The following is a 25,789-nucleotide window of genomic DNA, read 5'->3' as shown; positions in this document are numbered from 1 at the left end:
GTGAAGGAGAATAGAGGGAGAAAAAAAATGTGACGACCCTAACAGCATAATCATAAAATATATTTATAAGAAATAAATAAAATAAGAACTTAGCATTTTGCCTTTCAAAAAAATTTATTTGAGTGTTGTCAGTTCTGTCTGGAATAACACCATGGGACCTCTCTGGCATCTCCCTAAACCATGAATTGCTCCTGGTAGATCCTCCTCTTGATATGAATGATTAGTAATGTTTTTTACTAATAGACTTTGTTAGCCTCTATGTAAGCACTTTAGAGGCATGCACTCATTTAAGCTTCACAAAAAAACTGTATGAAATAACTACCATTTGTAGCAGTGAAAGCTGAGGTTTAGAAAAGGTGAGTAATTTGCCAAAGGGTCAGTCGTTGGAAGTTAAGAGGCAAAGCTAAGAATATCTGAGTCAATAACGCACTATATTTGCTCCATACATATATGGACCATATCTTTAAAAAACAAGTTTCAACAGTAGCTAGCTGACCATCAGAGAATCTTTTTAGGTTAATGATAAGATCACAAATTGAAAACAGATTTTGAAGTCAAGAGAAGTAGGAAATGACTTGATAGGTAATGCCCATGAGGTCAAGGATCTGATCCAATTAGTTTGGCTCAGTTCCACCTGGACTGGATCACATTTTGAGTTCATCACACTTATTTGCTGACTCAAAAGACAAATCACTGAGCCCCTACTGCTTTTCCAGCCACAGCTAAATAACAGCCCATCTTAAGGCATATCACTTTCATTCGTAATCCAGATTTTTCCTTTCTGTTCCCCAACATGACTCTTTGGTATCAGAGTGAGCCCTTGTCAATGGAAGTCAGACCATGGATGGCCATTCTGCTTAAGCCCTCCCATGACTCAGGCTCACTCAGGGAACTGGTCTAACTCCCAACAGTGGCTGACATTGCTTTACATGATGTGCCCACTACATCAGAGAAAAGAGACTAAGAGGTTTATTGCTAGGCAGTGGCTTAGTTGATTGTGGGGTAGGCCATAAGGAAGGCAGGCTGTAGCTGAAGCTGACACTGCAGCCAATGGGAGACTTTCTTCTGGGAAAGGAACACTGCTCTTAAGGCCTTTCAACTGATTGAATCAGTCCCATCCAGATTACCTAGGATGATCTCATTGACTGAAAGTCAAATGATCATCTCATTGACTAAATACACATCACAGCTATACAGAGATTAGTGTTTGATTGAATGTCAGGGGATTGATTATAGCCTGGCCAGGTCGACACATGAAACCATCACATCCCCTTACCTCTTTCACCTTAGGTTCTACTATTTCACCTCCTCCTCTCTCTGTTTACCTATTATTTTTGTCCCCAGTTGAACAGAGACTCCAGAGACTGTTTTGTTCCCTCCTGGCCTAGAATGATACCTGGGCAGCTGCTCAATAAATATTAATTAAATGAATGAGCAACCTTTCATGTGATACTTAAGTGTCTGCTCTAATATCTAGTCTCTTTTTCTTTTTTTTAAAAGATTGTATTTATTTATTTTAGAGAGAAGGGAAAAGAAGGAGAAAGAAAGGGAGAGAAACATCAATCCATTGCCTCTTGTACACATCCCAACCAAGAACCAAACCCACAACATAGGCATGTACCCTGATCGGGAATTGAACACCAGAAGCCAATAGCGGGAGATATAGCTGATGTACTCAAAACATCCAAATTAATAAAATTATTGGTGATGATGAAAAATGTGTCTTTTATTTTATGGAAAAAACAAATGAAAATTTTGGTCAACCCAGTAGAAAGGAACAATTCTCTCACTTCCCTGGTCTGCAAATTCATTCCTTTCATGTCATGTTTGAATGCTGGCTGTATCATGCAACCCCTTTTTAAAACATACTGAACCCCCTGGGCCCCAGAAGCCACAGACCCGGAATTCCCCCTCTAAATCCGTCACCTCATCACCAGACAAGATGACTTAAGTGGGTCAGGTGTGGGGGCACAGTCCCAGATAAGAGCACACTGCCTTTGAGTAGCAGGACTTCCGGTACCTCCAACCACTACAGCAAACTTACCAAAGCAGAAAGAATGACTCTCCCAGCCAAGCTGGAGACCTCTCAGAGGAGATGGGGTTGAAGGATGAAGAGGGGGAGGGCATTCATTTAATGGTGGATAAACATCAGGTGTACTGATCCCGGCTTGGAAAAGAGCAGCTGGAGCAGGTCTGGGAAGGAAAGTGTGTAGGAGAGGAGAGGAACCCCCAGGAAAAGAGGTGGGCAACCCTGTTTAAGGTCAAATTGGAAAAGAACTTATAAAGCAAGCTAAGGACTGGTCTCTTTCCTACAAATGTCAAAGGACGTTTGTAAGCATGCTGATTCAATGAAAAAATGTGATGGTCTTAGTTGTAGTTGAGTTCCACTATACAATGTGTCTGATAGAATATGGGAGGGACATATTCGGAGAATCATGCTTGGTTCGGTCACCACACTCAGGGCATTAGAGCTGGGAATCAGCAGAGGGGTTAGACTGCTCATGGAAATCTGGAATGGAATTGCTAGAAGATAGGTAATAAGGGCTGGACAGGGTCAGGGACAAGGGAGGGGAAGCTGCAGTGAGAGAGATTTGGTCCAACGATCAGACTGTCTGGAGGTAAAGGGATGAATTCATTGGGTCCTGGGGCTCCGGAGTCTGGGACTATTGAAAAAGAGACTAGATAGCCCTAACTAGTGTGGCTCAGTTGGTTGGGTGTCATCCTGCAAAGTGAAAGGTTGCCTGTTCTTTGCTGCAAAACAGCAAAGTGAAAGGTTCTTTGCTGCAAAACAGCAAAGAATTGTGCCGAAATGTTAATAGTACCAAGCAACTTCTAAAACCACTTTTGGTACATTTGATCAGTCGCGGCACCTTCTCCAAACATTATATAAATCTTTTTCTTGCATTTCAGTTGCGGTTTTACCTTTCTTGAAATAATAAAGCATCATACACTGAAAATGTTGTGCACCTTCTTCCATCTTCAATATTAAAATGGCTGCACAAAAATTCACCAATCTTGATGTTTTTTAATGCACACTAATATGACAGCTGCCACAGTACAACCTAAAAAAAGTTTCTATTGAAGTTAAAGACAAGTAAGCACTCACTTCTAGAACCATCATACATAAAAAAACAATGCTTTTTGGCCAATCCAGTACTTCCATCCAGGCATCCACCTTGAGGATTGCCACCTGACCAGAAGCAGGACTTAAGTCCCAGGTTCCTAAACTTAATCACGCATTGAAATCACCTGCGAAGCTCCCACTCCCAACTGCTTGTCTCTAGCTCTGAAGCGCTGGGGTCCTCGAACTCAGGTAACCTGGCCCGGCTCCTAGAGATCCGCCACCACAGTCTGCAGTAGGGTTTGCATAAGGCCAGAGGTGCTGACACCGCGGTTTTCCCTGCGAGTACCTCACTGCCCGGCTCTGCGTGAGACCGGGACACAGGCTCCCTGCTAAGGGGCCCATCGTGGAGTCCGCAGTCCAGGTGAGGCAGGAAGGGGATGTTGCAGCGGTCCCCGAGCTCCCCGTGAGTCCAGACTCCTGCCTGGGGAGTCGAGGCCTCCCTGCCAGGGTCTAGATGCGGGTCCCTTCCAGACCCGCCTCTCAGCGTAGAGTCACGCACGGGTTCTGAGGATCCGGTTACCGGCTTTCCACCCTTCTGCTCAGCCTCGTCTAAACCATACGCTGTTCTCTGAGCCAGAGGATCCTCCTGTCACACGAGTTAACATCAAGGGCACACCGAGCGCGCCGTTACCTCTACTGAACCTAGATTATTTTGTCTACTCGATAATCCAATGAAGTAGACATTTTTAAATGTTTTAAAATTATCATGGAAAGTGAGTTTTTCTTTTGTTTCCCAGTTCTGTGAATTTTTAACCCCCGACCCAGTCACAATACAGAACTGTTCCATCAAAAACTCCCTCCTGCTGGCCTTTTATCACCACAGCCTCCTCCACTCTTGTCCCTCCACTCCCACCCCCAAACCCTGAGCTATCACTATAGTTTTATCTTTTCAAGAAAGTCATATAAATGAGGAACTACAGTAAGTAACTTTTTAAGATTGTCTTCTTTCACCCAGTATAATACTTTTTAGATTCATCCAAGTTGTTGTGTCCATAGCTCATTCCATTTTATTGCTAAGTAATTCCATTGTACTATGTACCACAATTTGGTGATTCACTTACCACTTAGACAACTGACTTGTGTCCAGTTTCTGTAGATTATAGATAAAGCTACTATAAGCCCTGACCAGTGTAGCTCAGTTGGTTGAGCGTCATCCTGCAAAGCAAAAGGTTGCCAGTTCAGTCCCTGGTCAGGGCATGTGCCTGGGTTGCAGGTTAGGGCATGTGTGAGAGGCAACTGTTAAGTGTTTCTCTCCATCTTTTTCCCTTTATCTAAGAATATATAAATAAAACCTGCTAAAAAAATTTAAACCTGCTATATCAATGTACTGGTTTTGTGTGACTGTAACTTTCATTTCCCTAGTGTTGATACCTATTGAATGTGCATGTTCAACTTTGTAATAAACTGCCAAACTGTTTTTCCAGAGTGGCTATGCTATTTTAACTTCCCACCAACAATGCTCTCTTGGATATGACTCTGTGATGGTTAATTTTATGTGTCAACTCGGCTGGGCTAAGGGATGCCTAGATAGCTGGTAAGATATTACTTCTGGGTGTGTTTGTGAGGGTGTTTCTGGAAGAGATTAGCATTCAAAGAGGTAGACTCAGTAAAGAAAATCACCCTCACCAAAGTAGTTGGGCATCATCATATTCTTTGAGGACCCCAATCGAAAAAGTGGAGAAAAGGCAATTCTCTCTCTCCTTTAGCTAGTTCATACATCTCCTCTTGCTCTGACATCTGTCCTCAGTTCTCAGGCTCTGGCTCCTGGGTTTCTTAGTATGGGTTTTGGACTGAATCACACTAATCATTTTCCTGATTCTCCAGCTTGCAGGTGGCATATCCTGGCACAGCTCAGCCTCCAAAATTGCATGAGCCAATTCCCATAACAAATCTCTAGAGCCCCGGCCAGTGTGGCTCACTTGGTTGGAGTGTCGTGCAGTGAGCCAAAAGGTTGCGGGTTCAATTCCCAGTCAGAGCAGATGCCTGGGTTGCAAGTTCAGTCTCCAGTGGGGGCTCATGCAAAAGGCAACCAATTGATGTTTCTCTTTCACATCAATGTTTTTCTCCCTCTTTCTCTCCCTCTATTCCCTTCTCTCTGAAAACAATAAACATGTCCTTGGGTGAAGATTTTTTTTTAAAAACCTCTATAACTGTATCTATCTATCTATCTCCTATTGTTTCTGTTTTTTTCTGGAGAACTCGAATACAAACACCAAAAGGAAAATAGATAAGCTTGACATCATAAAAATAAAAAACTTTTGTGCTTCAAGTGACATCATCATAAAGTGAAAGGACAACCCATAGATACTAGAACATTTTTGTAAATCATGTACAATAAGGCACCTATATCTAGAACATATAACTCCTTTAAAAAAATAACCCATTAAAAGATGGGCAAAGGATTTAATAGATGTTTCTTCAAAAAAGACATACAAATGAACAATAAGCACATGGAAAGATACTCAACATAATTAGCCATCAGGGAAAGGCAAACCAAAACTACAAGGACACTGCTTCAAACCCACTAGGATGACTATACATTTATAAAAAAAAAAGTGTTGAGAATGTAGAGAAATCAGAAGCCTATATACTGCTGATGAGAATGTAAAATGGAGCAATCTCTTTGGAACATAGCCTGGCCATTTCCTCAAAAGGTTACAGCATTTAACCTTGAAATTTCTCTTCTAATTATATACCCAAGAGACATGAAAACATATCAACATGAAAACTTTTATACAAATATTCATAGCATCTTATTCACAATAGCTAAAAAGCAGAAACAACCCAAATGTCCATCAGTGGATGAAAGAAGAAACCAAGTGTGATATATGTATATAATGGAATGTTATTCAGCCATAAAAAGGGATGAATTACAGATTCACATTACTACATACACAGCTGAAATGATATCATTATACTAAGTGAAAGAAGCCAGACACCAGACACAAAAGAAACATACTGCATTATTATGATTCCATTTATGTGAAATGTCCAGAATATCCAAATCCAAAGAGACAAAAAGGAAACTGGTACCTGCCAAGGCCCGGGGGAGTTGGGGGAAAACACTCACTGCTAAAGGTTTTTTTTTAGGGTTTTAAAGGTTTTTTTTTTTTAAGGCACATCATAATTAAGTTACTCAAGATTAAAGATAAGGAGAGGATCTTAAAAGCAGCAAGAAAAAAGGAGACAGTCACCTACAAAGGACTTCCCATCAGACTGTCAGCTGATTTCTCCAAAGAGACCTTGCAGGCAAGAAGGGGCTGGAAAGCAGTATTCCAAGTCATGAAAGGCACAGACCTACATCCAAGATTGCTCTATCCAGCAAAGCTTTCATTTAGAATGGAAGGGCAGATAAAGTGCTTCCCAGATAAGGTCAAGGTAAAGGAGTTCACCATCACCAAGCCCTTATTATAAGAAATGTTAAAGGGACTTATCTAGGAAAAATAAGATGATTAAAAATATGAACAGTAGCCCTGGCTGATGTGGTTCAGTGGTTAGGCATCAGCCTTTGAACCAAAGGGTCACGGGTTTGATCCCAGGTCAGGGCACATGCCTGGGTTGTAAGAGACAACTGGCCCACGTTTCTTTCCCTCTCTTTCTCCTTCCCTTCACCTCTCTCTAAAAGTAGATAAAATCTTTTTAAACATATAAACTATAAAATGATAACAAACTCACAATTATTAACAACTGAACTTAAAAACAAAAACAAATTAAGCAAACTAGAACAGGAACAGAATCACAGAAATGGTGATCACACAGAGGGTTACCAGTGGGGAGGGGAGGAAAAGGGGTTGAAAGGTACAGGGAATAAGAAGCATAAATGGTACGTACAAAGTACACAGGGAGAGGTTAAGGACAGTATAGGAGATGGAGAAGCCAAAGAACTTACATGTATGTGCCATGGACATGAATTAATGGGAGTGGGGGATGCTGGTGAAAGGGGTGTGCAGTCTGGAGGGGAATAGAGGGGGGAGAAATGGGTCAACTGTAGTAGCATAACCAATAAAATATATTTTAAAAGACCACTGAATTGTACACTTTGAATGGGTGAATTGTATGAAGTATGAATTACATCTCAACAATATTGTTCATTATTTTTTAAAAACCACAAAGAAATTCAAGCAAACCAACAAATGCCTTGGGAGCATAAGGCACACAAAGCCTTGCTGGGGGGCCAGGGTTGGTGGAGGAGCAGAGGATTCATGCTGAGAACTGTGTATGTCCACATGTGCTGCTTCTCAGTGGGACAACTGCTCACCGGACTCAGATGTGGATTGACATGAAAAGATTCACACTAACAGTACCCTTGTATGTCATAACTGTAGATAAATTTTCTATTAGAATTTCAATTGAATTACAGATCAAGGATTTTATGAGAAAACCATAGTGGGGGAGTCAGATGTATAAATAAGTTAACAGACTCGGGGGAGGGGAGTCACGGAATAAGTGCAATCATGAAAAGTATGTACAAGATACAGAGGCAGCCTAGAGGAAATGGTGAACTCATTGGGGGTGGAAGGTGGCAAACACAATGCCCTGGAAAGGCTCCACATTAAAGGTGAAGCTTATGATCAGGTTGTCAAAGATAAATAGGAGTGTGTTAAGTGAACAAAGTGCAGGGGGGCATTCAGGAAGAAGAAATAACAGGTGTAAAGGCACAGAGGCATTAAACAGTATTTGTGCTCGTCACTGTAGTTCTGCATCACTCCAGTGTAAAATACGTGGGAGGGGAGGAGGATGGAAGTTGGGATGAGAAGGGTACTAGGAGGTAGGATCAAAGTAGGCAGGGCTAGAAAGCGAAAAGCCCTGTGTCTGACAAAGAATTTGACCTAGAGGATGAAAAGGGACCACTGAATGGTTTTGATGCGGTCATCCAATTACATCTTAGAGAGATAACTCATGAACAAGTACAAAGAATGGATCAGATGCCCTGGCTGGTGTAGCTCAGTGGATTGAGTGAGGGCCTGTGAACCAAAGGATCACGGTTCGATTCCCAGTCAGGGCACATGCCTGGGTTGCAGGCCAGGTCCCCAGTACTGGGAGCTCAAGAGGCAACCACATTTGATGTTTCTCTCCCTCTCTTTCTCCTTCTCTTCCCCTCTGTCTAAAAATAAATAAATAAAATCTTAAAAAAAAAAAAAAAAAAGAATGGATTGGAGCCCTGGCAGGTGTGTCTCAGTTGGTTGGAGTGTTGTCCCATAAACCAAAAGGTGGAAAGGTGGTGGGTTCACATGCCTAGGTTGCGGGTTCAGTCCTGGTCAAGGCACATCTGAGTGGAAACCAATAGCTGTTTCTCTCTCACATTGATTCCCCCCCATTCCCTTCTCCTCTTTCTAAAATCAATAAGCATGTCCCTGAGTGAAGGGGTTTTTTTTTAAGTATGGACTGGAGAAGACTTTGGAAGAAAAAAGGATGGTGCCAAAATCCTGGGAGGAGTTCAGGATGACCCAGGCCACTGCACGAGTCACAGAAATGGGCAAGACAGGATGGGCTGGGAAGTTGACAGACAAGCTGTACAAGTGAGAAGACAGAGAAACAATGCATCCCGAACAATTCCCTGGTTTCCGACTTGGCTGATTGGGAAGTTGATGATGTCAGCAACGGAAGTGGAGAATACACAAGGAAGTATATTCCTGTGGAGAAAGATAAGGCTCCTGTGTCATTCCTGGAGAAACCATTCTCTGGCCCTCTCTCTTTGCGTGTAGAAAATAGTCCATATAAGTTTTGATTCATTTCAGTCTTCAGTTCTTCATTACTGACATTTAAAATAATGCACGTAAGCTTTCATTTAATTTTTAAAGAAGAAAAAGTTTTAACTTTATAGACAAGCTAAGAGAACAAGAAAATATTTCAGGGAGCTTTCAAAACCAATCTTTTAAGTAAAAAGAAAGAATTTGTTAAGATGTTTCTCTTGACCACCACTGTGGTTTGCACTTCTGTCAGCTGAAATGTTCAGACAAAACCAGGCCTTTCCCTTACTTGGAAACTTATCAAACAATATCATTTTTCAGAATTATTTAAGTTGAATTTCAAAGAACAGGTATAACTTGGGGTGAGTGGCAGTAGCTAGGAATGAAATTACCTTTTTTAAAAGATTTTATTTATTTATTTTTAGAGAGAGGGAAGGGAGGGAGAGAGAGAAACATCGAGGCAAGAGAGAAATATGATGGGTTGCCTCCCACAGGTGTCCTGACTGATTGGAGACTGAACCCACAACCTAGGCCTGTGCTCTCAGCAGAATCAAACTGGCGACCTTTTGTTTCACAGGCAGCCTCCTGACCAATGGAGCCACATTGGTTAGGGCTGACATTGTTTTTGCTAACATGACTGATAGCGTCCTTGGAAACCTTGCCCCATCCCTCTCATTGCACAGATAAGGCAAAGCCAAAAGCTAACAGTAGAAGGCAGAAGCTTACAAGGAGGCAGAATTCGGCTCAACTTAACTTCCAGCAATCAGAATGCTCAACAGTGTAACAGCTGCTTCTGTGTGGTGCAACAATGAGCAGCTCTTCCCCTGAAGATGCTACAATAGAGAACGGTTATCTATTGGGGCCACTGTTGAAAGTTTCTGCACTAAGAGGGAGGTTGAAAATGGTTTCTCAGGTCCTTTTGGACTGATTTTTATTGATTGGGTGTGAGAAGCTGGAATAAGGTATGAGTATACTGTAAAGGAACAAAATCATGGGCATGAATGTTGGGCGTGAGTTGGGCCTGGTTATCTTCTCTTATTTGATGTGACAAAGATTCTTGGCTTGACCAAATCTTACTTGGGCTTCTGAACCTTCTCCTAGGTCCATCTGTGCACTTCCTTGTAAAATCTAGTTTTAGCAAGAACCCTGTTAAACCACTTAAGCATGAGGCCTCCGTCTTCTACCATCACTCTGTAGCAATGTCTAATCACCCTTGCCTGTCCTTAGCAAAAGTCCTGTTAGGTCAGTTTAACCCAAACCCCTCTTACTCCTGAATGTTTCCTCTTAGAAAATTTTCATCCACTGACCCACACCCTGCTCCTTGGCTATAAATTCCCACTTGGTCATGCTGAATTCGGGATTGGGCCCAGTTCTTACTGAGGTCTCTTTTCACTTACTGCAATTTGTTCCAAATAAAGTCTGCTTTTACTGCTGTAATGACTGCCAGCTCTGGTTTGTCACACATCTGGTTTTTAGATGTGTGAAGAGGAGCACTAAGACATAAGACAATACAGAGATATGAAAGCCAGCCCAAGGAAAGCCTTGAATACATACAGCTAAGGAGTTTGAATTTTATTCTATGAAGAAAGAAGCCACTGAAACTTCTGATAAAGAAGTGACAAGATGGGTATACTGCTTTGGGGAGAGAGTGATTTATGTGAGAAAGTAAAGGTATCAATCCAGGCCCTGGCCAAATAGCTTGGTTGGTTAGAATGTCATCCTGATAGGCCAAGATTATGGGTTTGATCCCTGGTCAGGATACATATAAGAATCAACCGATGAATGCATAAATAAGTGGAACAACAAATCGATAAAGAAATAAAAAATAAAGATATCAATTCATTAGGACAGTGATTTTCAATTGCTGTGCCACAAAATTTTTTAAAACATGCAATGCCTGACTATTTAGTCAGGGGCACTGACCTCTTTCCCCTTAGATTGTCAAATTAATTTTTTAAAAAATGATACCCTGGCTGGTGTGGCTCAGTGGATTGACAGCCAGCCTGGGAACCAAAGGGTCACTGGTTCAATTTGCAGCTAAGGCACAAACCTGGGTTTCGGGCCAGGTCCCCAATAGGGGGGTGCATGAGAAGCAATCACACACTGATCTTTCTCTCCCTCTTTCTCCCTCCCTTCCTCTCTCTCTAAAAATAAATAAAACCTTTAAAAAAGTCCAAAAAAATGATACCGTATTTTGGGGGACTATAAGATGCACCCCCACCCCACCACAATTTGGTAGGAATAATGGTTGTTAATGCTGCTGTTTTGTTTACATTTACATTGGTGAAATATATGTTGTGTTATTAAATATTTTACCACAGTATTTGCTTCAAAAATTTTTCCCCTATTTTCCTTCTCTAAAACCTAGGTACATCTCATGGTCTGAAAAATATGGTACCTATTTTTTGTCAGATCAGTAAAATATATATCTTTTGGTGTGCCACAGAATTTTAGTAATTAGTTTATTTGTGCCATTAGATGAAAAAGGTTGAAACTGCTTCATTAGGAGACTATCTAATCCAGGGGGGAGTATGAAAGATTTGAACTCTAGGGTTAACAGCAATGGAAATGAAGAGTAAGAACTATGGAGATTATAGAATCATAATTGACAAGATCATTGCCTATATGAGGTTCCCTTTACAGGTACCTTCTCATTTCACATCTAAGCCATGTAGCCTCTGGCTCAGCTTCTCACCAAGTGGACAAATCCTGATCTCACTGGCCTATCTCACCAGGCAAGTTCAATAGTGTCATCTGTAAAATGGAGTTATACTAACACCTACCTTACTGCAGGTTGTAGTGAGGACTAAATAATTTAATATATGAAAAACACTTGTAAAGGGGCCAGGCAGAGTATATGCTACTGTTATTACCATCACTTGGAAATCCCACCTCCTCCATAATCTCCACTTTGAAACTTTCCCCTCTAACCACATTCTCTTTTCATTCTGTTTCCTAAATCGGCCCAGGACTTGATGCTGGTTAGCTGTAGGAGGGTAAAAATAAATTAAAAATTAAAAACTCAGTTGTGACTCCGAGACATTTGCAGAAATTTTGAGGGGGCAGTTTATGGGAAAGGCATACCTAGTTTGAAACACATAATTTGAAACTTTTAATCCTCACCCAAGGACACGTTATTGCTTTTTTGGAGAGAAAGGGAGGGAAACATCGATTGCCTCTTGTATACACCTTGACGGGAACGGAACCAAATACATAACCCAGGCATATGCCCTGACCAGGAATTGAACCTGCAAACTTTCGGTTTATGGGATAACACTCCAACTGAGCCACACCAACCAGGGCCATTTGAAACTTTTAAAGATCCAAGTGTGTAAATGTCCTGCAGACTGGAGACACTAGAGCTTGGGAGAGATCGGTGCCACACATGCAAATGTAATACTTGCATAGATGGTGGTGGCCTTGGAAGTAACTAGATTCCAAGGATAATGGCAAAGACACAAACGGGTACTATGCACATTAAGGAATGCTCAGTTACAGACTGAGGAATCATGGTGGGGATATGAATAATCAGAATCAGGTGAATAAAAATGTTATGTTTCAAAGATCTTTTCAAAAACTTTTTTCATGTAATGGCCCATCTCAGGTCACACTGAGAAGCTGAGACTGACAGCCATGAAGTCTTATGTGCAGGTGGGGGAGGTGAAGTCTTCACCATCTAGGCAAAGGGGCTGACCCTTGCTGTTCAGTGGTCTTTCCCCAGAGCTTCACATTAAGTGGCCATACACAGGCCACCCCAAACTGTCCCAGCTCGAAGCTCTTATTACCACGTATTATCTAAAACGTAGCTCAAGTTTATCTTCTAGGAATTTTTCTTAACTGTTCCATTTTTTCCCCTTTTCAGTGTAGTTTAAGCTCTATCCTCAAAAATAATTTAATTTGATTTGGGGGTTAGAAATCTGCATTACTAACAAGCAGCCTAGTGACTCTAATATGGATAGTTCACAGTTTACACTCTGAGAAACAATTTGCAAGTATGTGCAGATGTCAGAGAAGAGCCTGAGTGATGAGTTTTCATTACAGCTTTAAAAAATTAAAAACACAATTAGGTGATCAGTGTGATCCAATTTTTTTCAGAGGCTAGAGCTCCAGACATATTCTCTTCTCCACTAGACTTTCATCTTTACCTTCTCCATGACTGTAACACCCTCCCACAAACAGCCAAACTAAGAAACCTAAATATGCCCATTGCTACTCAATATCCAAGTACACACTTGTCTGGAACCCCATACCCAGTAACACTTTTCTAGCTTTAGTTGTTGGTTTTAAGTATGATACCACACTGAGTAATATGCAGCACAAAAAACTCTACACGAGGGTGTAAAGGTGGGAGCAATTGTGTAAATCACTGAATAGTCTGGGGCAGTATCTAGAGGAATATGATGGGAGTCTTGAGGAAAAGAGGTGCCATGTTTGTGACTGAGATAAATGGTTGGTTGTAAAAAAAAAATTTCAAGATTAATTTTTAATGATCCATTTACAATCACTGGTGTTTCCTATTTAAACTAAATTTTACTCCTGCACAAAAACACACTCAATCTCTCCTTCTGAAAATCTATGCTGTTTAATAGTGCACTTCATTTATGCTACAGGATGAGCAAGATTGGGAAAACATAATCAAAGGTCATCCCTTCAAGCTGGGAAAATTCAGGAGCTCCATCCTAACCCAGGAGGAGCCCTACCACCAGGTTCTGGTCAGAGCCTTCCTTCTCTAGGCTTTGCAGTGTGAATTCATACTCTGCTGTTGAAGTCAGAGGTTGGGGCAGGAGAGGCTGGCTACTCAGGTCAGGTGTCACAGGTCATGGGTGACAGAGGGCAGAACAAGCTGGTTAAGTGAGCTCCTTAACAGCATCCTTAGTCATTAGGTTTGGATTAAATCACTCTTTTATCACAGGAGTGGTGAGGAGGAAGCAGAGGCAATTCTAAATGCTTTTGATCCACTTCCTTATGTTAGACTCACTGATTAGATGGATTTCCCAATTAGTCATATCACAACAGGGCATGACAAGGGGTTCTCCAATAAAAATGCCAGACAGCTGTCGGAAACTTGGTCTTGCTGTTTGTTCCAAGAGCCATAAAGGATAGTCACCATAGAAAAACATCTCTTGCCCCCCCCACCCCTTTTCCCCCAATCAAATAAATCCCTCAGCCTCAAATTTTATCAAAACTTAAAGCTGGATTAGGAACAAGGGCTTTCAAATACAGCCTCCTTTTCCCTTTCTTAGAAAGTAGCAGGACCCAAAACATTCTTGCCACGGCCTTCTACGCTGACTGTACTGACTCCCACTAGAGGAATCCTTAGAATTTTCCTACTGCACTTCCATCCCCACCTTAGTAAGAAAGGCTCGCTTGGTGTGAGAAATATTGTCTAGTGCAAAATCCCTTCCATAGTGAAGGTGATTGGTCCCAGAGCTTCCCAACAATTAATCTGCTGCTTGCCTCATAATTTTTCAAGGCTGGTACCATTCCCTGGGAAACTGACTAGGTTCCTAATCACTGTGCCAGGATGATTTGCCCAATAGACCCCATTCTCTAAAGTGAAATGTTTGCATCAGAAGGGACACATCCTAAGTTGCTCATACTTTTGTAGTAAGGCAGGAACTCTTCAGACTCAGAGGAAGTGAGAAAAATAGGTATGTGGCTCTCTTTCATGTAGACTCTCTGATATTTAATTCAGTAACTCTGAGAGAACTTTTACTCATTCCCATTATGTTCAAAGGCTTCTCTCCAGTGTGAATTCTCTGATGGCGAACAAGAGCTGAACTATACCTAAAGGCTTTCCCACACTCACTACATTCATAGGGATTCTCCCCTGTGTGGATTCTTTGATGCTGAATAAGGCCTGAACTATAAGTAAACTTCCCTCCACATTCCATACATTCATAGGGCTTCTCTCCAGTGTGGATTCTCTGGTGCTGATAGAGGTGTGAGCTCTGGCTGAAAGCCTTCCCACACTCATTACATTCATAGGGCTTCTCTCCAGTGTGGATTCTCTGGTGATGAATGAGGGTGGAGCTCCTACTGAAGGCCTTCCCACATTCATTACAAGCATATGGTTTCTCGCCAGTGTGGATTCTCTGATGATGAGTAAGGGTAGAGCTCCAGCTAAAGGTTTTCCCACACTCATTACATTCATAAGGTTTCTCTCCAGTATGGATCCTTCGATGTAGAATGAGAGCAGAGCTACAACTGAAGGTCTTCCCACAATCATTACATTCATAAGGTTTCTCTCCAGTGTGGATTCTTTGATGCTGAATCAGATGTGAACTCTGGCTGAAGGCCTTCCCACATTCACTACATTCATAGGGCTTTTCCCCAGTGTGGATTCTCTGATGTTGAATAAGGTCTGAAGTTCGATTAAAGCTCTTGCTACATTCATCACACTTATGGGGTCTATCTCCCACAGGAAGTCTCTGATGCGGAATAAGGTTGGAACTCACAGTGAAGCTGTTCCCCAAATCATTATATTTCTGACTTCTCTCTCCCATGGGGGTTAGCTTTTCCTCAACTGTCACTTTACCAAAATCTTGTATCTTCTTACTCAGTCTTTTTCCAGAGGAGTTCCCCAGCTGTCTCTTTAGATTGACTTCTTTTTCATACGCTTCTTCAAGCTTAAGACCCTGAGAAATATCCTTTTGAAATCTTCCCAATAGCACCCCATGTGATCCTGTATCTTCAGAAATTTCTTGATCATGCTCAGTTCTGGTCTCACCATCTGGCATAATACAAAATACAAACATCACTTGTTCCTTGTGGAAGAAAGAATCAAAACCAGAGGACAGCATAATCACATGCATGCCTCTTATCTGCCCAGGCTATGTGTAGCTAAGGCAGAATAAGAGAAGAAAAAACAGGGAAGGAGAAAGGCAGGAAGCAAAACTGAGAAAACAGCTGAAAGTAGAAAAAGTTGGATTGTAAGGGCAGGGTGGATCAGGCAGGGTCAGGGAACCAAGAATAAAAGAAGAAGGGCATGTTCAATGAAGTGACAAAGTCCTCAGACAGGTTAAAGACTGGAGATATAATCTGGGAGTGGTGACTACCAGAACTGTTTAAGAAAAGTGGGGAGGGTGATGAGAAACAGTAGCAGAGCATGAAGGAGCACCAAACTGAGGTCACTAGAGATCCCTACAGCCCTAGGCGAAAAGAACACTCATGTCTGTAGCTGTGCCACATGTGCCAAATGCATAGATAGAGGCAAGAGATAGAGTTAGTCTACCTCTGGGCCCTAAGCCTAGAAGGCTATGCTATGATGTGATGATATATAAACAATTTCCATATGTGACTTCTCTGTTTTCACTGTCCTGGGATGTTTAAAGGGAACTTCAAGCACAGAGGACAAATATAAAGGGTCTAGATGTTAGCATTTTTTTTTTAGTTTGTCAATATTTTAAAAAGTAAATATAGGGCAATGAGTATTAGGGACAGAAATAGCTGTTTCTCCTTCACTTGCACAGGCACCTCTCAGAACCTCTCTCTTCTCAATTCCCCTCAAACCCAGAACTCTCAGCTCCTCCTCAGCCCAGAGATCATGTCAAAATACAGGAATGGGAATCCTGCTCATGGGGAAAGACACAGGACAAGGTTTATCCTGTTCATATCAAGCAGTCACAGAGCTCAATCCCAGACCCAGGATCTGCCAGGGTCAGAAAGGAAATGTCGGGGAGGTTTCAAACGGAGTTGGAAAGACCCTCTGGTGTTGTCGAAGAACATGTTCTCACAGTTCAAGGTGAGAGACAAGGAATTAACAGTCCACAGACTAAAGGTTAAGAAGGGAATTGTTCCCTATAACAAGTTAAAATGTCTACAAGAGTAGCAGTTGCACTATGTCATGAACAAAGCAACAAGTCCCTTGAGGTAGCCCAACAGAGAAGGGGAGGAGATAGAGTTCCAGAATGTTCACGGACACACAGCAGTACCTCACATGTTCTGGGATCCCAATATGCTAATCTTTTGGAAAAGTCTCTGGATTATACGTTAAATTCTGAGAATAACATGGAAAAAAAAGTACCATATTTGGACTTCAAAAACCAGAGGTAGAGTTCCACCACGCACCAGCTATAGGAACGTGTGTAAAGCATTTCAGATCTGACCTCTCTTTCCTCAACTATAAAATGAGGAGGATAATTCTAGCTCCCTCAAATACTGTGTTACTGTGAGGATTAAATTAGAGAATATATATGAAACCTTGTTATAAACTGTAAGTTACTATGCAAATGGGAGTTACTATTATTATTATTATTATAATTTTCTGAGACTAAGACAATCCTTAATTAATTATCTTCTCCAACTCAATTGTTACTAGCCAACAAGGAAGCAAAGAAATGCCAAGTGAGTTTTATTGAGAAAGCGTAACTCCTTACCCAGTGAGAACACATTCCCATAGTTCTCCAGCATCACATCTCTGTAGAGATTTCTCTGAGCAGGCTCCAAACGCTTCCACTCCTTCCGGATAAAGTACACAGCTACATCCTCAAATGTCACCAACTCCTGAAACAACATGTTCCTACATGCAATTTCAGGGTGAGGACTGGCAGCACCAAAAAAATAATTGGGGATGGGGTTAAATAAAGCATATTTGGGAAATTGAGGAAAGGAGATTAGGGTGGAGAGAGGTGAGAGTCCAAGAAAGAAAGCAAGGTCCATTACTGAGTAGGAAAAGACCACAGTCCCGATGGAGGGAATCGTGGTTGGGGCACTGAACTGGGATGGTGCTGAACCAAAATGTCCACAAAATGCAAAAGAAAAAGAGGATAAGGGGAACCAGAGCTTACCTGGGACTTGGCCTTTAGGAGTGCAGCCGCCAACACCTCATTCCCCAGACTTTCCTTGTTGGAAAATGCAGGAACTTTTGAGGAAGGAAGAGCTGGGGACATTAAAGGGTTTATGAGTTAAGTTTGCTGCTGTCTGGCCTCCTAACCTACAGAGAACTCAGAGGGTCCTGGGACAACCTAGGACCTATTCCCTCTGACATTTTTAAGTTCACTTCCTCTGTAGCTACGAAAGGTGCTTATAATAGGCACATTCAGCGTGGGCCCATTCTAAAGAGAGATGTCTAAAACTATGTTGAATTTTGCTCTCTACTCTGCCCCTGCTCTCTTCCTTTCTATCCAGTCGCTCTCCTCTCAATGAAATGTGCCCAGTCTGTTGTTAGTGATGAGTATGTTCTTGTCCATTCTCCCAGGCCAGAAACAAAGGCTGTCCTGCTCATATTCCTTTCATTTTCCACATCTCTGAACTCAAACTACTGTATGAAATTCTCTTAGACCAGAGGAAAACTAGGAGCTTTACCCCAACCCTGACTAAAGACATAACACTCATAGCTCTTCTCCATCCCCAGATCAAATGTACAAATCTCAACACTGTAGGTGTTTCCTGTTTCTGTACTTAATCATCTTTCTTTCCTTCCCCTTCCCTTCTCTCTTTCCTTTCCTTTCCCGTTCCCTTCCCCCTCTCCTTTCCTTCCTTTGGTTTTCTTACGACCCCTGGCTGGGACTGGAATGGCTGGATCATATGGGTATGTAAGTTTAACATCTTTAAAAATGATGAACTATTTTCCAAAGTATTTGTCCAATTTTACATTTCCATCGGCACTATATAAGAGTTCTAGTTCCTCGCCAACATTTGGTATGGTATATCTTTTATTTTTTTATCATTATTTTTTAAAGATTTTATTTACCCACTTTTAGAGAAAGGGGAAGGGAAGAAGAAAGGGAGAGACATATCAATGTGTGGTTGCCTCTTGCATGACTCCTCCTGGGACCTGGCCCACAACCCAGACATGTGCCCTGACTGGGAATCGAAGCAGTGACCCTTTGGTTTACAGGCTGACGCTCAATCCACTGAGCTATCCCAGCCAGGGTTTAGCCAATCTAATGTATGTTTAGTGGTATCTCACCATTGTTTGGAATTGCATTTCCCTGATGAACAACATCAAACATCTTTTCATGTGCTTACTGAGTGTCTGTATATCTTTTTTTGTGAAGTGTTTATTTAAATGCTTCCATTTTAAGAAGTGACTTGTCTTCCTGAGTTACAAGAGTTTTTCTGTACTCTGGATACAAGTCCTTATCAATTAGCTGTACTGCCCAGATTTTTTCTTGATCACCTACTTTTTTTGTAATTTTTAGGTTAACATATTTATTCCATAGAGACTTGAAATCTCTAGATACTAGATTCTGCAGAATCACCCAGACAAAAAAGGTTCTTAAATGCTTTTCCTCCTAAGCAAGGGAATAATAACCACTAGGAATGAAACTGGCTCTAGTCATGAAAGCAGTCTATGCAAGCAAAATACTAATACTTTCATGGCTTCCTACCTAATTTTTAAAACTTTTTTAATTTTTTAAAATATATTTTATTAATTATGTCATTACAGTTGTTCTATTCCCCCCTTCATTCCCCTCCACCCTGCACACCCCCTCCCCCATCATTCCCCCCTTTAGTTTATGACCACGTGTCTCAAGTTCTTTAGATTCTATACTTTCCATACTATTCTTGCCCTCCCTCCTATCTATTTTCTACCTACCATCTATGCTACTTATTTCCTGTACCTTCTCCTTCTCCCACTCCCCTGTTGCTAACCTTCCATGTGATCTTCATTTCTATGGTTCTGCTCCTCATCTAGCTGTCCTCTTAGTTTATTGCTCTATCCAGCAAAGCTTTCATTTAGAATGGAAGGGCAGATAAAGTGCTTCTCAGATAAGATCAAATTCAAGGAGTTCATCATCACCAAGTCCTTATTATATAGAATGTTAAAGGGACTTACCTAAAACTTTTCTATTTTATCTTTTGCCTGTGACCTACAAAACAATTCCCAAGAGTGTCCTCTAAGCATGTGGTCCTAAAGAGCAAAAACCAGGACTATGAACTTGGCTGTTAATGAGCCCCTGGAAAATGAAATTTGGTGAGTGTCCCAGTTTTCTTAACTCTGCACAAAGAACCCACAGCCCTTAAAAGTGCCTTAGCTATAAAACCTATCTAGCTGTATGTTAATCCACACTCAGTTGTGAGTTACTGGATGGCAAGAACTCTGTCTTAATCATGTCTGTATTATAGCAATTTGCCTAGTTCCTGAGATTTCAAGAGATGACTGTTGAATAGCTGAATAAATGAATGAATGAATCTCCCATTCCTTACCACTCTCAAGCAGGGCCTGAGGTTCCTGAGATGTGTGATCAGCCTGAGTTTCCATGGGTAAGGCCAGAAGTACCTATCTCTGGTCTCCTATATACAGACTCAGCCAGAAGCAGGTTTTGAATGAGAATAAGGAAGCACTGCAGAAATAAAGTTCAAGATTCATATTAAAAACAAAAAACAAACAAAAAAACCCTTACTAGCATTTTAGTTAATACCCAAGAACAATGAGAGGAAATGCAGTAATGGGGACTAGTCTTTAAGACCCTGGTAAATATATATATACTCCATTCCCTATAATGAGGTTACATGAGGATCACTAAAAGGGGCCGAGTTCCTTGACAATATCTCACTTTTGGCTACCCATAGACACCGAGGGACATTTTTAACAACAAAAAACAGAGAATACCAGTGCCAAATAATAATGTTAACAGAATAAAATAGTAAATAACTATCAAAATGAAAAATATCAAGGTAAAAAAGAAAGTATACACATAGACTATAAAATATATATATATGCACCATACCAACTTTGAAGAATATTTGGTTCCTGGCTGGTGTGGCTCAAATATTCAGCGCTCAGTGGATTGAGGGCTGGCCTGAGAATCAAAATGTTGCCAGTTCGATTCCCGGTCAGGGCTTATGCCTGGGTTTTGAGCCAGGTCTCCAGCTGGGGGAGTACAAGAGGCAACCGATTGATCTTTCTCTCACATGTTGATGTTTCTCTCCCTCTCCTTCTCCTTCCCTTCTTTTCTCTAAAAATAAATAAATAAAATCTTTAAAAAAAATTGGGATCATGGAGAAAGCTATTTATTTATAGAGGAGAAAAACAACCCCCATAAACATTAGAATTGGTAGAAGAAAAAAACCTTATTAGGTTTCTATCTGTTACATTAAATTTAGGTGTTATCCTTAGAGAAGAAGGAGCCATGTAATAGCAGCCAAATAATGGAGATTAGAGATGCTGACTGAGTTCCATGTCTCTCATGTTAAAAACCTGCAGAGACAACCCCAGTCCCACAGAGCTAGGGCAAACAGCACTATTAAATTAAATAAGATAAATTCATCCTCCTCTTTCTTTCTAAAATTGTTTTCTCCTTCCTGTCCCAGTCAAAGGTGGGATATTGTGGAGGAACTTGGACCCTTCTGTGGTCCTTGTGAGTCTCATGACAGGGACTGGGTATAATACATTCACCTGGATTTGAAAGACTAGTCCCAGTTGCTATGTATCCTCTCACTGAGAAGGTGGCAGCCAACTTTCTTTTTTTCTCCCTTCTCTCCTAATACATTGCCTTAGGTCAGAATATAAGTCCCTGAAGCAGGGACAAATACTTTTTAAAAAGCACAAGATTACTGATTACTTTGTTTTTACCCCTATTAATGTCCCTGCTTCCCAAATGCTACATATCAAGAGATCTGTTTTCTGTGGTTCTAGTGAATAAAACATAACATTAACACCTAGACTAAGGTTTGGATCTCGAATAGCAGTTTCCACTTCACTGAACATTATGGCAAGAATCAACAGATCTAGAATAGATGCAGCAGCCACCAGAGCACCCTTACACTTAGGTAAGAGCAAAGGAAAAAAAAAATCCCTGGATTTTGTCTACTTCCTTCTTTTCGTCTGTTTATTTGCTCATGTAGCAAACATCTGTTGAGTGCCAACTATATTGCAAGGCACTACTAAAAGGAGTAAAAAACCAGGAATGCAAACAGTATTTGCTTCATCATCAGACTGTTGTATTCACATGAGACATAAAAAGGGGAGGGGCCTAGTCTGAGAGTCACTGAGAGTTCAGAGAACTCTAGTCTTTGGGCAACAAAAGGGTATAAAATGCTCACCACCAACACCATTACACAGTGAAAAGCACTGAATCAGGCATGAGCTGGGCCCACCAGTTCAAGGTGGGTCACATACCCTCTTGCCACCATCACTCTCCCAACTGGGTCCCTTTGAACCAGGGGTCCCCAACCTCCAGGACTGTTAGGAAACAGATCACACAGCAGGAGGTGAGCTTGAATGTAATACGTATGAATCACCCTCAAACCATCCCCAGCTACCTGGTTGACGGAAAAATTGTCTTCCACAAAATCGGTCCTGGGTGCCAAAAAGGTTAGAGACCGCTGCCAGCCATCTCTTTGTTCCTATCAACATCTACAATTTCTAGGACTGTTTATAAGTAGACACCCGAAACAAATCAGCTCTCAGTCCAAACTGTCCTTGGAAAGGAAAATCAGACTTTGATTTTCATGGGGAAAAAAAGCAATGCTCCCTCCTCACAGCTGGGTTAACCAAAGCTGTAACTCAAAGGCATATTGTTGAGAACAAGTACCCAGTGTCTGGATCAGTAAACAATGTTTCTCATAGAAAGAAAACTCTCCATTGTGCTCCCACAGCTTCAGAAGCAGGCTGGGCCCTTCCCCTGCTCTAATGCCAACCCCTCTCCCTCAAGCAGCTTCTGGGGACTGAGAAAAATGACCTAGTAGTGAAAACGACTCATGGAAAGCTTTACCTGCTGGATCCTTTCCTACTTTCTTTAGAGTTATCTTGAGAAGGCCAAAGTAGCACTTAGGGGGAGATTCTGTTCAAGTTCCCAGGAATTCTGACTTTAGTTGATGCCAATGCTGCAAATGATTAAGGGGAAAAAACAAAAAGGAATTTAAAATACAAGTAAACTTCACTTCTAATCTAGATATCTATAGAAAGGGGAAAAAAGAGATGTATGCTAATAAATACTAATTAAGACCACAACAACTGGTCTTGTGTTGCATCCTGAAGAAAGCTGAAAGGGACTGCAAGTTCTCCAGGTCACACTCCCACTCCATGTTTAGATCCCTTCTCAAGATGCTAACAATGTCGGCTTACTTCCTAGATACTCTCAATACTTCAGCAAGGCGTCTGTTCCATTGCTGCATAGTTCAGCCACGGGGAGATGGTAAACTGAAAACCCATCCCTTTGGACCTTCACCTCACAGAGACCTAATAACCTATGGAGCTTCAACGACAGAATCTTCTCCCACACAACTGTCCAAAACCAAATGATGATGCCCTCCCTCCATAAACTTCTCTTTTGGGGGATAAGTAACTATAATTTCTCTAATAGTCCAAAGATTTCAGGTTCATCATCCTGCTAATCCTCTGGTACAGTTTAAACATGCCCTTCAGAGGGTAAACACCGGGTCAGTGTTCAATCTCACCACAAAACCGGATCAAATCTGGGATCAATACAGTTGCAAATGGAACACAAAGTTGTACCACTCTCCATAAACGACTCTATTTACTGGGCGCCAGTGGATTATTCCCGTAACTGAGTTTGCACTTCCTTCCAGACATAGCTCTAAATGCGCACACTTCAAAGAACTCATTCTCTGACTCTAAACACCCAGGTAAGTAAAAACAAACCTCCTCTGCTACCGCGGATGCGAGTAACTGTGTGAACCTCAACTAAAAGCGTCTCGGAGAACTACCAAGTTAGGGTGGCTGTCACCAATTGTTTCCAAGAGAGGGACCCTTCTACAGCCACAGTGGAACTTTTAAGTGCTCTTGCTGGGCGCTGACTCGCTAAACCAGAACCGCAGCCCCTTTCTCTCTCCCACGCAGGTGAAGGTGCGTCCCTGGAAAAACGGAGTCGGGGACCGGCTGCGAGGGAGCGAGCGGCGCCTTCAGCACCCTGCTCCAGGAGGGCCTGGGGTCCCCACGGGCTACAGCATCACGGACACCACCCCCTTCCCGGGTGATCACAGACTCCGTCTCACCGCGAGCCCCGAGTGCGGCCGGACTCACCCTGGGGGTAGGGACGGAAGACTTGAGGGGCCCGGACACGGACCAGGCCCCGTTGGACACTGTCACAGACTCACACACCAGGGACAGAACAAAGAACGGAAGCTTCCTCCGTTGCGCTTCCGGGTCGGTCCCCCCCCCCCTTTTTTTTTCTTCTCTTCTTTTGCCAGTCAACCCGCGCCCGTACCTCTACCCCGTGCGCCGCTCTCTCTAGGAAAATGGGAGGTCTCCGCCTCTCGGTGGTTTACTGACTCCCTGTCACAGTCGCGTGGCACTGGCGAAAGGCCCAAACGCTGACGGGACAGCTGGGCCTTCCGCCCCCGCCCAGCCGCGCCCCCTGCTGGCCGGGCGGGTTGGGATCCCACTCACCTCCGTCTCAGGGCGCATGCTCAGGAGCCACAGGCCCGCGACTGGGCGCAGTAGGGGGCGCGGTAGGGCGTGGGAGAAACAGGGTCGACTGGCTTTGGCTACACGCATGATTTCCTGAGTGGCAGCCAGTGGCGGAGGAAAGCGCTCAGTGCGTGAGTGCCCCGGCTCTTAGCCGAGCTGTAGTAGTAAATTTTGGAAGGATTCATCAATATAAAAAACTCAGCTTTATTTGAACTTTCCAAATAAACTAAGTTCACGCTTCCAGAGTTTTCCGTTGGTATTATCCGGGACCAGGGCAGGCTGCCGCAAAATATCGAACAACACTATATTGATTATTTTGATTTAAACTTACTTTAAAAACTAGCAATGCAAGAAGAAAGCTCTGACCTCTCTGCATCCTCCTGAAATCAGGAGAATTATCTCCCTTGTGAAAAGTGCCCTTCTTGCTCCAAGGGGGAAAGACACCCTGGAATTAGGAAATCCAGGAGTGGGGCTCGAGGGTAGAAACTTAAGGTAAAAACCTTGTTACTAATTTACAACCCAAATCCAGACTTAGTTAGATTAGATTCCTCACCGACGAGCGTCCAGACCTGTCCTGTTGATTCTTCACAAACTTATTGTTTGTCTAAAAGTATGAAAAGATGGCAGGTCTGTCAATTCTCTGAGCATCATCTATGCTCTCCCATGCCCACATTTTTAATTGGATTTTCTCCTGTTAATCTGGCCTGTTCATTTTATTATTAGTCCAGTTGTAAGAACTCAACAAGGGTAGCAGGAAGAATGTCCCCCTCCCCAACAGTGTCATGTAAAACTGCCCCCTTAAATTACTAAAATCTCAAGAATACATTCCAGCCCGTCAGAGAATTCAAGTGAGGACAAATCTGTACAAGGGATGAGAGAGAAAAACTTGGGGAACTAACTGATTTTTAAAAAGGTGGGGGGAACCTATTGGTGTGATGAATGTATGCAATGAGGAGCAAGGTTTAGTGGTTCACTCATCTTTACTTGCTTTTATGCCTTCACTGATGAAACCCCGTTCTTACAGATTACATACAAAACAAACTCTTCTGATCTCCTGAGTAACAAGAGCCCTTCTGATCCCCCTTAAGAGCTCTGTCTCACATTTGATCCCAACTTTTACTTTATCCAATATTTAGTGTTTAGCCTCTCGGCTCTGTGAATGCAACAGACCTTCCTCTCAGTGACTTCAGTCTAAGGACAATAATTTGAATAACCAATGCCAATGAAATATGGTGTGCTAAGAAAAGGCTCTGTGAGGAGGTTAGACTTCCAGAAGTGATGCAGTCTTTTTAATTTTTGTTTTAGGGAGGCAGCAAAAGTAATACTCAGAGACCGATTCTGTTGTTGCCTGTAATTTAGTTAGTACAGGTTTGCTGTGGAAATTATAATTTCACAAGCCAATAGCATCTCTGAATTAATTTTTCTTCTTTGGGATTTATTTAAGGAAAAGTATGGTTTATCTTGCACAGTTTCCCACTGTCTGGAGTTTCTTGTCTTCCTGCATTGTCCTTAGATCTAGACCAGATGCCAGAAATGTTTATTTACTTTTTTCTTTTAAATTATATTTTATTTATTATGCTGTTACAGTTTTTCCCCCTTTGCTCCCCTCCATCCAACACTCCCACTCCCTCACGAAATTCTCACACCTTTGTT

General features: G+C 42.1%; 1 protein-coding gene across 3 annotated transcripts; it reads right to left on the bottom strand.

Moving 5' to 3' along the window:
• Positions 1-4,074: 4,074 nt before the first annotated feature.
• Positions 4,075-24,032, bottom strand: ZNF3 (zinc finger protein 3). Of its 3 annotated transcripts, none has more exons than XM_053655360.1 (7): positions 23,934-24,032; positions 22,479-22,590; positions 20,493-20,720; positions 19,969-20,105; positions 17,604-17,695; positions 17,193-17,319; positions 4,075-15,547 (listed from the first exon to the last, which is right to left on the bottom strand). In XM_053655360.1, the coding sequence occupies exons 4-7, from the start codon at positions 20,021-20,023 to the stop codon at positions 14,481-14,483; spliced, it is 1,341 nt and encodes a 446-aa protein (XP_053511335.1). In that variant the 5' UTR covers positions 20,024-20,105; positions 20,493-20,720; positions 22,479-22,590; positions 23,934-24,032; the 3' UTR covers positions 4,075-14,480. The 3 variants fall into 3 exon arrangements, with proteins under 3 accessions (XP_053511335.1, XP_053511334.1, XP_036990865.2); XM_053655359.1 differs by lacking the exon at positions 23,934-24,032 and adding an exon at positions 23,750-23,871; XM_037134970.2 differs by lacking the exons at positions 20,493-20,720; positions 23,934-24,032 and adding an exon at positions 23,750-23,871.
• Positions 24,033-25,789: the final 1,757 nt, after the last annotated feature.

This window comes from Artibeus jamaicensis, unplaced genomic scaffold (assembly GCF_021234435.1).
Source record: "Artibeus jamaicensis isolate MK-2021 breed Jamaican fruit bat unplaced genomic scaffold, CSHL_Jam_final contig_956, whole genome shotgun sequence".
NCBI classification, from domain to species: domain Eukaryota; kingdom Metazoa; phylum Chordata; class Mammalia; order Chiroptera; family Phyllostomidae; genus Artibeus; species Artibeus jamaicensis.
The sequence above is the reverse complement of the archived record's forward strand: the minus strand, read 5'-3'. Positions and strand labels throughout refer to the sequence as shown.